General features: G+C 40.8%; 1 protein-coding gene across 2 annotated transcripts in view; it reads right to left on the bottom strand.

Annotated features, from left to right (window-relative positions):
• Positions 1–17432, bottom strand: part of CAMK1D (calcium/calmodulin dependent protein kinase ID) — a 219428-nt gene that overhangs the window by 41157 nt on the left and 160839 nt on the right. For both annotated transcript variants that reach the window (XM_032183733.1, XM_032183724.1), the window contains exon 4: positions 4008–4146. In XM_032183733.1, the coding sequence (XP_032039624.1) occupies positions 4008–4146 (139 nt within the window). The remainder of the gene's footprint in view (positions 1–4007; positions 4147–17432) is intronic.

The following is a 17432-nucleotide window of genomic DNA, read 5'->3' as shown; positions in this document are numbered from 1 at the left end:
AAAAGAAAAAAGAAAGAAAATAAAAAGGAAAACAGTAGATGTGAAGACAATTTTTACATTTTTTCCATTGGAAATCAACGGTTATGAAAGAGGAAATGCCTTTAGAGTTAACGTAGTTGTGCAAGGATGTTTTAGCTAGAGCTGATTAGGAAAAAATACAGCAGAACTGAGCACAGTGACTTGTTTATGCTGAGATAAAATAAGACTCACTCCACAAAGACCTGGTGGTTTACATCAGTATCAGTAAGCTGGAAGGCCCAACCAACATCCACGTACCAATGTGCTAGTTCTCCATCCATACATTGTGAATATCCTACAGCAAACCTCTCACTAGGTGCTGCGAGAGCACAATTTTGGGGGCTTTTCCCCTGCTTAACATATGGACTTGCAAAAATGTTCAGCCTCTGCTGGCACCCTGACAGCCTGGCAGTAACAGCAAGGCATCACACTGCATGGTATCCATCATTTTTATCGAGTCTTTATCGATAAAAATGATGGATACCCAATGCTTCAACATAACCCTGGTGTGGACTTCTTGCCTAGAAGCTGGTACAAACACCTACGCACATGCATTTTGTCTATCAGCCCGTTGTGTGCTTCAGCTGTGAGTTTCCAGAAAATGGCAACAAGCAGCTGGGGCCATGCAACACCATTAAATTCCTTGGGACACATCCAAGCTTGGATGTATGAGGAGGAGCAATCATGTTGCAGCAGCGTTGGCATCTGTCTTCCCTTCTCCCTCACCATAACCTCCTTCTCTGGAAAAAGGGGTATGAAATGAAGGGGGCAGACATGGCCTCCAACCTACTCTGAGGTTCCTGTTCAACCTCAAGCAGAGGTTAAAGCACTTTCTGACTCCCTGGTCACAGCATAAAGCCACATAGTGATGGCTTCATCCATGTGACATGATGACGATGGAGGATTTACAAGCTAAGGGAAAGCTGCAGCCACAGCTGTGAACCAGCTGGGACTGAGGCAAAAAGGGAAATAACTGCTCGTAGAAATAAAAATAATTATAGAGTGATAGCATTAATGTTTTTTTCTTATACTTCATAAGTCCAGTGCATTAGCTGGCCTTTATATGCCTTCCTGATCAACCAGCAGCCCTTTTCCAAACTCATGCCATCCCTTGAGCCCTCCACTAAAAGTTTTTCTCTTTGTGCTCTCCCTGATGCCTCCAGCCACTGAAAACCTTACCAGTTTCAAAACGCAGGCAGCAATTCCAAATTGTAGAACTAAACAGAAAATCAATGTCTCTGGTATTGATCAGCTGAAGGGCTGGTAGAGTTGGTATTAAGGGAAAAACAACTATTTCCTAATTATTTCCACTGACTCATCTCAGGTTCCCCATATACTCATGTTTACCAAAGCTCAGAAACCCACCCATTTGAAACTTAAATCTCTTTTAATACCTGTTTAAATCAATTCCACTTTTTATAAAATGAGCTGGTTAATTCCAAAAGCATTAACAAGATGGCTTTGTACCAAGCAGAACTGCTCCAGCTTTTCACTCCTTTTGCCAATGCTGGACTTCACTGGACTTCATCTGCTGCCATCTCTTGTTAGCTTCTGCTACTTTATTGAGATTAGAGCACAGATTTGCTTCTCCTAACTACAGCAAGTACTATTTTGGTGTATGAATAACACATAATTGCAATAAATAATTGTTACGGATATTTCAAGGATTGTATTTTTACAGAGTGGATTCTTTCCCAGAGTTTCATTTGGGGAGATCACAGTTTGAAACCTGCACTTATCTTGAAATTTTGAAACCACAAAAAGCCTTATTCCATTCCTATTTTTGCCATCATGGAATGTTTGCGTTAACAGAAATTTCACAGCAGGTGTTCCTCATATAGCATATTTTATGAGTCATTTTAACAACAGATATGCTACTGACAAACACTTGCAAACAAACAGAAAGAAAAAGAAAAGAGCTAGCCTTTGCCCCAAAATACTGCTGGAGAATGATATTCGTTTGATCTAAATTCATCATGTCCCTAAATAAACTCTTGAAGCAATTTGCAAATTAATCCACTTTCCATTTCCAAATATTTTATGTTTTATTATGGGAACTTTTAATAAGATTAATCTGTTTTAAAATAAGAGATACCATTCTCTGACTCTATGACTCTGTGATTCCAAGAGCTACAGCATCCCCTTAAAAGACAGATAGGAAGAGTAGAGTTCATACAGAGGAACATCTGAATTAAGACTAGACCTTCCACCAAAGTCTCCCACGGCAGAAAGAGGTCTGAAGTTACTTCTTGCAAAATGAATTTGGGAGAAAGTTGGACATTAAATAACTAAACAACACTTCAATGCTGAAGCACTGCGGAACTCTAGTAAAAAGAGAATGTTTTAATGTCCTTCAGAGCAAAAGCTGGAAATGAATGGGAAATATGGGCAGCACTTGATGGCTGTAGGAGACTGAAGAAGAGTAACTAGTGTCTCCTCGAAACAACCAACCAACCAAGGAACCAACCAAGAAAAATATAAAACAAACCAACCAAACAAAAACCTCCTAAACATTATTTGGGACTTTTAGGACTAAACTGCACAGTGCCAAAGCAGAAACACTGATTTGGGGAACATTATTTTCCTCCATGCATTTTTCTTTAAAATGCATGGCCCATGATTCACATCAGCAGAGGGAAAAACATGCATTGAATTTTTCCCAAATTAAGGCCAGGGCTGTCTGGCTTGGGCTCTGCTTCACCTTAGAGAGCTGTGCTGCTGATGGCCACAGTGGTAAAGGGCTCTGCTTTGGCCCTGCTGCATCACAGTTTGGAACAAGCCCAGGATTTGTTATTTTACCCCAAGCAGCATTTCTTATCAGCACTAGTTCTGGAGGAGATAAAAAAGCAAATAAATAATGTCTCTCATCACTATGATTTTTCATCTATCTTAAGGCAAAATGATGAGGTCACGTTCCAGGCACTCCAGATTTCACTAAGAGGATGTGCCAAAACTGCCAACTTGCAGTTTAATACCGGACTGCAATAGGAAATAAAATAATAACTTTAAAATTAATTTAATTAAAATTGCATTTAAATATTTTTAAAAAGAAAGACTTCTTTGTGGCTCATGACAACTTTAATATTCATTCAGCCTTTATATAATTTGACCTATTTTGCTAAATTCCACTGTCATTATGTGAGGACAATTCAAGACTACAGCATCAACATTCAAGGCAACTCCTGGTTCTAGCATCCTCCAAAGCACAAGCAGTGGTGTTGTTTTATTCACAGAATTTTTAGTTTAATTTTTAGCTTTCTTTTGACATGTGTATCTTTTACAAATGCCTACTGTTAATTTACTAGTTAAGATGGCTAAAACCAGGAAGTCTGTGTATTATGAAATCCAGGCCTTTCTGTTTATCTTAATGACATTTTGAGATATAAAGAGAAAACAAAACAGAAATAATCTTTGCTTGTTTGTATGTTGTTTGTTTGTTTGTTGCTGGTGATGGTTTTACCAGCAAAGCTGAGGGTTTCTGATGTGATAACATGGCATAACTGAAAGGACGATTATCTTAAAATCACACTGTCACAAAATGCTCCTTGGAAGAATCCTTGCTGTGAAAAGTGTCTCCAGAAACATTGGACTAAATAGTACGATAGGAAAGTGTTCAACTTTCCCACACAATTTCTAGCTATTAATTATTTTTAAGTAAAATAAACATAGCACAGCAAATCTACAAGATAGCGTGCAACAGTAAACACATCCCAGCTGAGTGTCTTGTCTTAATGTAATGTTTTGGGTTTTAATGAATGCCTTTTTCTCCACATCATACATGCAAAATGCCCATTGACTATAACAGCATTGATTGCAAGAGTCCTCATTAAAACCAATTACAATGGAAGGATGCATAGACTTTAGAACATCCCTCTTATGGCAAATCATTACTGAAAGCCAGTCCCAGGGGAGGTTGGACTTAGATGCCTTAAACTTGCATAATTATGCAAAATTCATTAACACTGCCTAGTCAAGCTGCTTGGCCATACCTTGAGGTCCCTGTGGACAATGCCCATTCGGTGCAGGTAGTAGACGGCATCCAGGACCTGCCGGATCAGGGTGCTTGCATCCTTCTCGGTGTAGAACCCCTTCTCAACGATGCGGTCGAAAAGCTCTCCCCCAGACACTCTGGAAAACATAACAGGATACAGAGGTATGAGGATGTGCTTTTGAAGATGCTTTATACCTCTCTAAACAATGGCCAAGGCCAAGCAGTAACTTGTCAGGAGAAGCACACATCCACTTAGAGCTGCAGGAACTCTCCAAATTTCCCAGCAAGTATTTGGTTGTGGTCTGAGGACTGGACCAGAAGAATAGCAAGGAGCAAATAAAAGACATAACAGAACTAAACCAGAGATAACCATGCTACAAAGGAAAATAAAACCACCTTCCACCAGAGAGTGGTCAAAGATTTCCTAGGACTTGCAAATGAAAGTCGTAACTCTCTAGCTCAGTAAAAGCCAAGGGGAGCAAACACTGAATTCACATAGCACAGGCGAATAGGTAGTAGAGGTGAATTTAATCTGCTCTTGCCCACTGACACCTGGCCCAGTGGAGGCTGTGACATTCCCCACCAGTATGAGCTCTTGGGGGTCAGGTTATGATATGCTGACCAAGGCTTGGGTTGGAGGCAAGGTCCCACCCTGCTTTCCCCCTAGGTGAGTGAAAAGTACTCACTGCCTATAGAGCATTAGTGAATTAGTAAATAAGTATTTACCCATAAATGTATGTTCATTTATCAGCAGCCACAAACCCTTTTTCAAATGCGTTTTACTTGAGCACAGCCTCTCTCTGCCTGGCATTGATAGCAGACGGTTATTGATGAAGGAGCACAGATTATGAACGCAATTAATCACCAGATGACACAGAAGGGGAAAGGATTCCACTACTCAAGGAGGAAAGAAAATAAAACCTTGACATCTCACTATTTAATGTCTGCTATATTATGCTTTTCCTCTGCCCTGCTAGAAATAACACATTCTGAACCCAATCTTAAATAAAGAATGGACACATTAAAACTCCCTGGAGGAATACTGGGGGAAACAAAAGAGGAAATAAATGTCTGAGTAATTGAAATAATAAAACTGTCAGCAAAAAACTGCCCTATTAGGGTAAATAAAAGATTTCCATTTTAACAAGCAAAGCCTATTAAAAAATAAAATGAATGTGATATGTTTTTTCAGCAAGTTGCACCACTTAGCATATCATAAATAGCACTGTAAAACTTTCTTTAAAAACAAACCTAATAAAGGGAAAATAATAAATGATTACAGTCATTAAATACATATGGACTGCGAGTTTGCCATTATATGAACACTAGGTAATTCAGCAGCAGCCACTCCAGGCAATAATCTGCATGAATAATGCCATGAAGTCACTTCCTAGGGAAGTTTGGAGCCTGAATGCATGAGAAAGCTACCACTAAAAATGAGCACATTCAACTTCAAAATTGAAAAGCAATCTGGGAAAAAAAAAAAAAAAAAAAAAAAAAAAAAAAAAAAATAATCCCCCTATTAAGTGCTAGGCAAACAGACCAAATGGTCTACTAAAATACTGGCATTACACTGAAGTTCTGCAGCAAACGTGAAGTTCACCCAGGAGCCCCATGGTTGTATCAGTGTGGCTTGATGCCTGCTGCTAGCAGAGAGGGGCTGGTGTAGCCATACCAGGATGACAGCAGGGCAGGGAAAGCCCCTGGTAACCTACTGAATCCATGAGCCCATGATTCATAGCAGGGCAGGGAAAGAGACTGCAGGTAGAGGATGCTCCGGCAGAAGTGCCATCACACAACACTGAGAGCACACCCTGAACACTCTGCAGAAGACCTTGAATTACAATCCTTTCTTACCTAGCTTCCCACAAGAGGATCTGTGCCTTGTGTACATAACTATGTATATATTTATATATATATGCACAGGACATTGCTCCAAGCCCCTCTCAACCCTACACCCTTTACATGCCCCACCACAACGTCATGTGCCTTGCCAAGGGAGAACAAGCACAACCTCTACCTCACCATTCAGAGTAGGCAGATAGTTTTACTGAATCTGGCTCTTATTAGCTGGCTGTCTTTTTATATTTCCCCTGCAGCCCTTTTGTTTCCCATGGATTGATTGCACTGAAAATTGAGCCCACGCAGTAATTAATACGCTTGAACACAGCACATATCCCCAAGAAAACGCCATGCGTGCTGCTGCGCAATTTCATACAGTTGCTTTGGTTATATTCAAGTGATGGACTGCTTTAGCAGGCACTGATTTACACCAGGTGCTTTCCTGCACAAGGTCTCTCTCCTTGCCTGTTCACAGAGAATATGCCTCTGTATGCATTTTTCCATTAAAGTGACAACATTGTCCTCCATCCCAACTCCCTCTCCTTATGCCTCATTCTTTAACCAAAAGCTTTTCTTGGTAAAATTGGGTTCAGCGGATCTAGTGTACCCAGGCTCAATCTGTTTATAATTTTCTTTCAACACACGGAAAATATTTTCAACCTCTTAAATGATGCATTGCAAACTGGAGCTTAATCCAAGGACTCAAGAGGAGCCATCAGTGAGTTTACAGCCACTTGCTTACTCACAGTGTCAATGGCACCCCTGGGTACAAGGTACGAGTTGAAGTATGCATGCTCCTATATGTTTCTTTGGATACTCTATGTTATGGAATTTGGGATTTGAATTACATGTTTGCACTCACAAATAATGTCTCCCTCCTAGGGAAAAGCATCATGGCTGGGTCCCACCTCCCAAGGATGCTCTGCAACACAGTACCCGAAACCACGGGTACCACTTCCCATGTGGAGCTCGTGGCCATATGGCTCTTCTCCTCCAAAATAGGGTTAACTCAAATGTAATGTCATTGGGAATGCTGTTCCCCGTACAGTGCCCAGGGACTGACATGTCAGGAGCAAAACAGCAAGGGCAGCTGTGGGAGAGCATCTGAGCTCTTAACTCATGGTGGAGATGTGTCCCGCTTGTCTATAGCTGGTCTTGATGCCAGTCCCCTCTGCTCCACTGAGCCGGGACTTGGCGTCCTGCTCTGAATAGACCTGGGCACTCACAAAACACTGCCACAATTTGTTTGTTCCAGCTTTTGTTATTCTGGGATACATTTCTTTTTCCTTAACGACAGCACCAGCTCTGCAATTTTGAGCAGTGCACAGAAGGCACAACTGAAACTGCAGGCAACAAGAGCAGAATTAAGTCTTTGTCTGAAGGAAATTTAAGACAAAATTTTCTGAGCAGAAAGAGAGGGCAGGAGGACTTTCTTATTAGTGGAGGACGACTGATCCTGTCTTGAGGCTGGCACTGGCTCATGTGGCTGGACACACTGTCCCAAATATCAGCACAAGGAACCTCTTTCCCCTGCTGATTTTGATCTTGGTTCAGAGGCCAAAAGGTTTTCAGAGAAGAAAAACTCAAAGGAGTAGCCAAGTGCAGTTACCTGAAAACCCCGGGAACAGCTCAAGTGTCATGCTGCAAACCAGAGCACCGTTAGCATCACCCAGGGACTTGGACCTGGGAAAAAGTCAGCAAAGCAGCCACATTTGTATCTTCTACATGGACATCTGCTGGGACCATGTTCCAAGTATGTGCTGCTCCACCTCTTGCATCTCCATCTCCAAGCACTGATTCTGGCTCATCAAGGGGCATGGAAAAGTGCAGTGCCTGGGGAAGGATCTAAGCTGGGTGCCTACATCACACATGGGCACCCTGAGCACATGTCCTGCTTGGCTCTGGGGGTGCAGGAAACAATTTCAAAAGACACATTTATTTTAAAAAGAAAACAAACACCTGAAAAAAGGTATAAATATCAATACTTTTCACTTCTGCTACAACTTTTACCTGAGGCTATTTTCTGCAATGAGAAAATGGAAATAATGTTCCTTTATTACACTTCACTGACTATTGGCGTGAAGAAGGCCGGAAGAAACATTATTTCCATTTTCTCACTGCAGGAAATAAAGACAGAAACTCTCAGATTAGTCCCAATGAAACAAGCAGGCCATACAGCAATGTCCTGTTCCACAAGCCTTACCCTACTGAGGAAGATTCATCACCATCCAAACCCAACGTGTTGAAGACGGGCAGCAGAACACAGTTTGATCATATAAAACAGGAGATATTTTCAATTCCCATGGGGGCACACAGACTGCACTTTGGTTCCAGGTTTTCCTGAGATAAAAGCTTTTGGATGTAGCATTTCATTTAGGAGATGTCAGGTATAGATCGTGCAGATGAAGCAAATCTGTCAGGCAACCTAGCTTGGTGCTGGAGTCTACAACAAAATCCCAAGGTCCTCTGGTCTGGGATCAGCTATAGAAAGTCTGCATAACTCTAATGGAGATGAATGAAGGAACAGAGACAGATATTCAAAACAGACTCAGCACCCATTGTTACACTTTTTTTTTTTTTTTTATTTTTATTTTTCTCTTTTTTTTTCTTCTCTCTCTCTCTCTCTTTTTTTTTTTTTTTTTTTTTTTTTTTTAATTCTGGATGGATTTGGGAATTTTGTCTCCTTTTTCTTCCCATTTTGGCATTTAATCATTTCAAGTATCCAGTAAAGTCATACTGAACATCCCAGGTTAGGGCTGGATTCAAACAATTTTGCGAATGCAAGTGGTTTTGTGCACACAGAGGAGCTACCTGGTTAGTTGGGCTGCATGTGTGTGTGCACTGTTGGCTCAGTGCACTGCACAGACCCCAAAAGACCTCGCAGTCTTTATTAGAGGAGAAGGAGGGGCCACTCTAACAATGTCCTGGTAATTAATGAGGCTCTCTTCAAGGGCTGGCGTCAATCCTTGCCACTATGGAATTTCTATATTTCTGTAATTTCTAATTTACAGATGTAACCCAGGGAGAGTTAAGGAGGCATCTCAGAATTAGTAGTACACCCTGACTTTACGTTAATCCATTTTACCAACAAATTCATCAGGAAAGAACCAAACTGACAAACAAAAAGAAAACAATAACTGCTGCAGGAAAGAAGGAATGATGGGATCAACCTTTTTCTGAAGGAGCTGACTCTGTTGCAGTATTATCAGGAAAGCTGAGCATGCAAAGTTTCGAATAAACTCTTTGATTAAAGATAAGCACCAAACAAAACCTCTGAATTTAAGGCTCCTAAACTCGTAAACAACAAACCAAGAGCCAATCTGTCTGGATTTCTGATGCTGTGGCCAGCAGAGCAACACCTGCAACCTTATATCGCAGCTGACTCTGCCAAGTACCCGCCAGACCCCCACTGCGCTGGGGCTGCAGGTGTTAGCCTTCAGGTAAACAAATAAATTAATGGAAGAACAAACAAATGGTGGATTTACAAAGACATTAGTCATATATTGCTAGTAATGTATTCATGTTACCCTTTCTTTCTTGCTGGTACCATCTGTGTGTACAGATAAATCCTCTCATTTATTCACCCCTGCATCCCCCGCTGTTAATAAGTGTAGGAACCTTTCTTCTTGTTTTAGGAGCTTGAAAAATAACACCCTTTGAAATATGGCTTTCACTTCTTTGCCATTTGGCAAAACGTCAATGTTTTTTCTTTTCTGTCTCTTGGAGTGCAGGCTGGAGTAGCTCTGGATTGTTTACTGCTTGACAGTTTAATTGCTTTTTATCAAAAGTCTTATTGATGAACTCATCAGCAGTGGATTTAAGCAAAAAATGCCATCAAAGCTCTTCAGAGCTAGCAGGCGGTTCCTTCCAGAAGTGCATGGAGTTCACCTGATGCTTCACTGCAGTTCAAGCCATGATGCAGCCTCTGGTGGACAAATCAGCAAAGCACTATCAGGCTGGGCTAGAAACCTGCACATCAGGGATGCGAGGGGTAAGAGGGTTGATCTCAGAAATCAGGAGCTGAAGGTATCAAATAGGTAAAATATGAGCATTATGCAACAACAGTGAAGAGCTCACTGGTCTCACAGTTTCCTACAATATAAATCAGGAAAAGCACATACCTCAGCCCCTGGGGCATGAAGCTGGAAGTGTGAGGTGAGATAAGAAAGACTGAAAGGGCTGTTTCTAGGAAGTTCTGGCTTTGAGTATTAGTTTTCTCTAATGAAGGGATTCTTATTAATACAAATATTTCCATTTTTTAAATTTATTTTGTTTTTAATGGAGGGATTTTCTGTTTGACTTTAGACTTCCTCTGCATTGTGAAAAAGCTTGAGAACCAGAGAGCAAACCTGGCTACTTCAGCATTTGAAAGGAAAGAGAAATTGGCTGCCCTTGTCTCATTGTTCAAATGATGCAACACATAAAAAGAAAATGAGTAAACAGATTAAAAGATTTTAAGTCCAGAAAGGAACATTATGATTATTCAACCTGACCTCTTGCAAAAAATAACTATGCGATTACAATTCTTCTTGCGCCAGTATTCTAAGGTGTTAACCAGGCAGGGGCATATATTGCTATAGAAATACTGTATGTCCTGCAGAGACTTGCCTTATTCAGTATACATCTCAGAAAACTGCACCAGCTTTTGTATTTGCAGCACATCATAAAATATTCAATTTGAACAAGGCAAGGACTTTCCTTCTTATTGTAGCTTTAAATCACCCACCTTAAAATCTAATGGTGACATAAATATACGCCCCAAAGCCACCAAAGCAAGGATGTAGGATTAATGTTGGCTTATTTTTCTACAATACTCTTGTGTGCGTATGGAAGAAAGGGATGGATGGTTGTTAGTATGCTCCCCTTTGATAGTACTGTTAAAAGCAACATTGCTGTGGGATTTATTCTGGATTTCCACTGTGATGGTGGTTGCACCAGGGGCAGTGAGTGTACCAACAGTTACCAGTACATTTTCCCTGCACTGTTCATGGTATGACCCAACACCTTGTTGGGTCCAACTGTACCAGCCAGCAATCACTTGGGAATGGTAGGGGGGGAAATTTGGAGCAGAAATGATTTTGTCAGCTTTCAGAACCAAACTGTGCAAAATAAAATACTTTTTCCCTTCTATTATAAGTGTTGTATGACAAATGCTGAGCAGCTGTAGTAAGGCTGTGCTTTGGAGAGCACTTCTGTTTCCACAGGGGCAAAAACTGTAAGTCTCTGGAAAGCTCAGCTCAAACTTGCTCAGGGATGCAATGTTGTCTGGCAAATAAAATCTTTGGAGACAACATTTTCCTTCTTCGAATCCCTACTCCAGAGCTCTTTCAGGGTCCATGACTTTTTGAGGTCAATGCTATCTTGTGTTAGCCACAATTTTATTTTGCATTCAAATATTCAGCATTGAATTCAAAAGTTCCCCAGTTCCACCAGTGGTAAAAAGTGGGACAGCACTAAGAGAAAATGAACAAGAGACATCAGGTTTTTAAAACTCTTGTGACTAAACCTTACTGACCAACATCTTATGACAGTCCTTCAAACATCAGCAGCCCACGGGCTCCCATCTATGCTGGTCCCCACTAGCAATGGTGCACACAGGAGACGTTGGACCTGTCAGCGGCAGAAAACTCCCCAGTTCTGCTATTGCTATTTATGAGGCACATATCTATAGTCCAGCAACCTGCACTGATGATTTAACCCCCCATATAATCAAATCCTAAGGAAAAGTGTAGCAAACTTTCATATTTCTACCCCTCCCCTGAGGTCTGCAACCACTATGAAGTGCAGAGGATGGGCACATCTTTTTTCTACTCATCTGAGCTCTCATAGTTTGCTTGGCATCTTCACAGAAGCCAAGGAAGCATCTAGCATTGGCAGCTTGATCCCACTGAAGTGTGCTCCTTGCCATTTGAAAAAAAGTCCTACGGATATATCTGCTGGTTATAGGGACTGCTTTTCTTCATAGCTCTGCATTAAATAAAAAAGAAAAAACAAAGCTCAGCGATGGTGACTTCCATCTGTGCCCTATGTGTCGTCCAATAGTTTGATGTCACACATGAATCCATACACACAACATATTCACCACGGATTTCACTGAAAAAAACAGCATTTTTAAAAATTTCATTAGATCGTGCACAATATGGATTAAATAGCTCAAAAAAATTAGTGTTAAAGGAGCAATTACTCTGTTTAATTCATCTCTGTATGTTGGGTGCCAGTAAATCAGCCCAAGTACAACTATTCTGCTCATTGTATACATATATTTACATGCATGTGATTTTGTTGCCTCGGTCTTTCCCACTTTGCCTCGAGAAAACAGAGGAGTAGAGCTCTGTAGACAAACCACACAAAATATGTTTTCCAGTGTCTGGAACAATGTACTTCCTAACTGCTGTCATATTCCTCAAGTTCTCCATAAAATAAACGGATGGTTAAAATCTGGAGGAGATTCCTCACCTGACAGCAATTTAAAAGTAGGTCAGGTTTCAGCACTAATAGGTTGGGTTTGTTTTCCTTTTGACTTGTTTTCCAGTGGAAACCAACCTCAATGTCCTGCCAGCATGAACTAGGAAGAACAGACCTAAAAATTATGAGAACCAAAGTAACTGAAAATGGATGTCATAAATTACGCAATGTACAGTAAACAATCATGAAATGTAAGATGAATGCAGTAGGAAGAATTGTCCTAAATATAAAAATAGGACCACAGAAAATATACTAAAATCACTTTCAGCCAGTGCTTAAACAGCTCGTCTTTTCCGTGAATAATACTTAATAAAAATGTGTTTTTGCATGTGTATTTCTTCTTCTGTGTCTGATTTCCATGATTTCTCACAAGTAAATTTTCAGAAAGACATCACTGCGGAAACAGCCAGTGTTAAAATAACATTGAGTGATTCCTGCCTCAGCACAGATAGAGCTTTGGAGCCCCTTCTATCACCTCTATTTCATGTAAATTCTGTGTTTGTTTTGTTTTTCTATAGGATGCACTATATGTAGGGACTTTGAGTTGTTCCTCTGTTCTAGATGAACACAACTGAGCAAAATTTAATTTGAAACAAAGAAAGAAATGCAGTCAACTGGGCAAGATATGTTGTTGCAGAAATCAACTTTTCCAAACAGTGGCTAGAAACAATATACATGGAGCTAAATATTAAACTAAACTGACCAACATTACTCTAAATTACGTATCATTTTACATTACAGTATCATTTTATCAAGTTACAACTATATTTATACACATTAAAAAGTCATTTATGAGCTCTTCAGCTCTTGAGGAAGTGTGAAGAACCTTACACAGAGAACTGATAAAGAAAACCACAAAATTCTAGTTGCTTATAATGAAGTATTTCTTAAGAAATTTGTAAGTAACTAAACATAATACATAGAAAACCCCATTCCACTGTGCATACATGACTTTAGGATGTACAGCATCTATAAGATCAGGAAAGAAATGTTGGAGGTATCATTGACAGTTCCCTGAAATGGTCTGTGGCTATAAGAAAGCAAGCAGAAGGTTTGAGAGGAAATTGAATGCAAAGGAGAAAATAATTTCTCCCTGTAAACACCCATGGTTCACCCACACCTTTAACATTTTGACAAATTTCATCTCACCCAAAGTAGCATGTCTACAAAATAACCTATGAGGCTATCGCCCTCAGCTCCTTCAGCCAATGCAAAGAAGGAGGCACTTCTAGGGTGTGATGCTGCTGGGTTCACACTTCAGAATAAGTCAAACAGAAGTGTCCATTTCTGTGTTCATTCAGATAAATCCCACTTTGACGACCTTTTCTAGAAAAAAGCCTGGAAGATGCTTTGGTTGCCTCAACATGGAAAAGTACAGTCAAACCAGGAAAGTACAGAGAAAAAAAACAAGTAGCCAGCATGTCCATGAAAAGAGAGGTCAAATTAACAAAGAAAAGAGATGACAGAGGAGATACAACAGAGCTCTACCAAATCATGAAAAGAATAGAAGATGAAAAAGGGAAATAGAAGCAATTATTTCACACCACATACGAGAAATGTGGACCTAGTAGAATTAGCAGGTGGTGGATTTAAGACAGAAGCCTTTGTCATCTGAGGAGCAATCCTAGAAGAGATGAATCCTTGGTATGACCCAATAAAACAATGCTCATGATCTTATCTTCGTGCTCATCGAATTAATTACTGAATTATTCACTCAACTTTGGCCTGAATGTGCATACCTACATTAAGGCAGTCTTTTGATTCACTCATTTAAAATCAAATATGACAGATTCATAGATTTTAAAGCCATTATGATAATTCAATCTGACCTCAGACAAAACAAAGACAGTACAATTTTTGCCTCAGATCCATAGCTCCTGGCCAGGCAAAAGACTATCATTTAGCAGAGTGTCCAGACTTGACTTAGATGATACTGCTAATCCCTTGTCTGCTTTGTCCAGTGGTTAATTACATGCACCGGCTAATTACATTGGGTTTCTTTCCAATGATAATTTTTGATAACCTGTCATTGGATCCCTTTAAACATTGACTCCAGGCTCCTTAGATATTTGCTCTTTAGAGCAACCTTCCTCTTTTTAGGTTCTGGTAACTTCATTCTTCCTTATTCTGATGTTTCTCCCCCCCAAAAAAATGATATTCAGCAGCTACTTTTACAGCCTCTGTGAAATGATGCCTAGGAGCTGAGTGCACACACAGTGATGCTTATTTCTGGCTTTTCATTTGGAAAAGAGAGTTACCAAGCTGAAAATTTTTGCTTACATCCGCATCAGTAATGATCTGGCCATGCCTGATCCAGATACGGACCAGTACTAAATATCCATATTTCAATACTGAATGAACTAAATAAAATATAGAGTCTCCAATTACCACCCTCTTCCAAATATCATTTGTTCAGTCCTACACCTTACTACATCTCATGATGTTTATCTCACTACTGTTCAATTAAAATATTCCCATTTTCTACAGTGGAGACTGATTTTTTTCCAATATTGAGGCAGAGACCAAACTGAATTATTACAGCTTGGATGCAGCCTCAGCTAAATAAAACTTATGCGACTGTTTAGAGCAATATTATATCCTTAGTCAGTAAATTCAGTTTCCACTGGAGCTGCAAAGCCATTTGTAATGTCATTGTAAGAACCTGGAGTAACACGAATTGAATTTGGAAACCCCTAGATTGTATGCAAGTGGATTACTCTCTTAACCAATCTTCTCTAAAGAGGGGACAGTGGATATGGGGCATGGTGAGCAAGGATGACCTGCACACACAATCAACCCAAAGCTGTTAAAAACAGTTTATGGCAAAATACTGCTCTAAACCCCACTGCTCCAACCCCTCTGCAATCCACAATGCTGAGCACACCTTACCCTGTCCCATATGAGACTTCCCTCTCACCTACCCCATTCATTGCAATTTTTCATGTTACCCATTCTTTCCCAGCTCCATGCAGGAAGCCTGGCAGAGGATGTGTTTGTGATGGGCCAGGAATAGTGCTCGTGACTAAAGGTCCACATCTAATTGCAGCTTGCCAGCTGCCTTCTCCCACTGTCAGTGAATTTCCGAGCTGTGCCCCTTGCACAGATAAGGTATGTTGGGGGCCAGGAGGACCTGCTGATTTACTGTGGTTTGGTTGGAGGGTGGGCAGCACAAATACTCTCTCATGGCCCCAAGAGAAGATTTATGATGCACAAAAGAGACATTTTCTTACAAAAATAAAATAATAGTGATAAGAAATAAAAACCCACATCTGGCCTTAATTCCTCATACTAAAAAAAAAAAAAAAAAAAGGAAAAAGCAAACCCCAAACCCTCAGTTGAGCATGTGAGCCACCAAGGAGCTATTTCTGCTCTTCAATTATTCCTCATGAACTCCACGAGGAGACCCTGACCATGGTGTCCCCATGGGACATGGGAGGAATGAGGTGCCACCAGCAGCCGACAAAGCCCCAGGCAAAACTGGCCAGCAGAAAGGACAGCCTCCAAAAATGCTGGGAATCCACTGAGTGAAACCAGCTGGGCACGGAGATAAAAGGACAATGCTGCCAACCCCTCATGCTTGCTCAGTCCTGTTCAGAACTGCAGACCCGAACCAGGTGCCACAGCCACAAATCTACTGGTTTTATTCCATGCAATAACTGACTTTTTCTTCTGAAAGGATAAGCCCTGTCTACTCCTGCAGGAAAAGCATTTGTTGAAAGATAAAGTCAGAGCACAAAACACCAGAGAGAGTTTTCAGAATGTCCTGCAGAAAAGAAATGTGCCTTGGGCTTATTTTAATAATTCTTCAATTGTTGCCTTACTGGTGGCTGATTTAGTCCAGGCCATTGAGATGTTTCTAATGGAAATCATCAATTTATCATGGAGATGAATTCCAAGAATCTAATCATGCAGATGAAAACAGACACATGTTCAAGCTAACAATGAAGACTCCAGGAAAAGAGGGAAGATTTTTTATATCTGTTATTTTTAAAGGTAGCTATTTGCTCCTGCCTCTTAACAGCGCAGGCTGGCCAACTGCCAGGCCTTCTGGTTTTTACTGGGTCTGTCCCATGGCCTTGGGAGAGACTGTAAATATCTGCTTCTACATTATTGCTCCAAAGCTGCTGTCTACTCCAGCACTTCACAGAGTTGCCTTGACAGAGAAAACAAAAGTCTCTGGCTAATTCTTCATTAATCAGCACAAGTCGCCCCATGGTAATTTTATTTTCAGGAGAGCAAATCAATGCCAATAAGCAAATCCTTATAGTTCATGCTCAATTGTTTAGGAGGTTGTGTTACTGTCCCCTTGTCTATTTCCCTAAAATGTTTCAGTAGGTGAATTAATGACAAACTGGAAAATCTGATGGTTGAAAAAACAAAGACATAACTGATATAAAAATAATTACTGGGAAAAAAAAAAAAGAAAAAAAAAAAAAAAAAAAGAGCAAAACTGCACCAGCTGCTCTCAGATGCAGGATCTTCAGAAACCACATCCAGAAGCCCAATACAGCACCATCCAAAGCCTCATCTCTACCTTACAGCAAGTATCTGGGTCATCTTCTCAAGGTCTGACCAGCAGCTTGAGGATACTGCTGGTGCTGGGTGACACTCGTGCCCATCCCACATGAGAGCACCACGAAAATCCCCCTCTCAGGAGCAGCATCCCAAAGGCAGTTCCTTGGAAGCACCATCCCAAAGCAGAGTGGGTGAAGAGTGAAGACACAGTCCCTATTTCCCACAGCCCACAAAGCATCCAACAGGACTATCCCAAAGCCCCCCCAAAATCTTGCTGCCTCCTGCTCTTTGCTGTGCCCCATGCACAGTTTTCTCTTAAGCTTTACCTCCTGGGGACCATACAGGATATAATTCCCCCATGTCTCACATTTCATACTTAAACTGCCCCATAAAATCCCATTCATGAGCAATCCTGAAGCAACAGCAAAAACACAAGCTGTGAAACTGCATCACCTTCAGATTGCAGCCGTGGAACTGCCCTCCCGGCTCAGCCTTGCTGCTCTAAAGAGAGGTTCGTGGCAGGAGATGACCCAAGAGCATCATTTCTGCCAGCCACAGACAAGGTGCAAGCCAGCTCACACAGTCTGAGACCTTATCCCAC

The sequence above is a fragment of the Aythya fuligula genome, chromosome 1, assembly GCF_009819795.1.
Source record: "Aythya fuligula isolate bAytFul2 chromosome 1, bAytFul2.pri, whole genome shotgun sequence".
Taxonomy (NCBI): domain Eukaryota; kingdom Metazoa; phylum Chordata; class Aves; order Anseriformes; family Anatidae; genus Aythya; species Aythya fuligula.
Note: the sequence above shows the minus strand (reverse complement) of the source record. Positions and strands in the feature narration are given on the sequence as shown.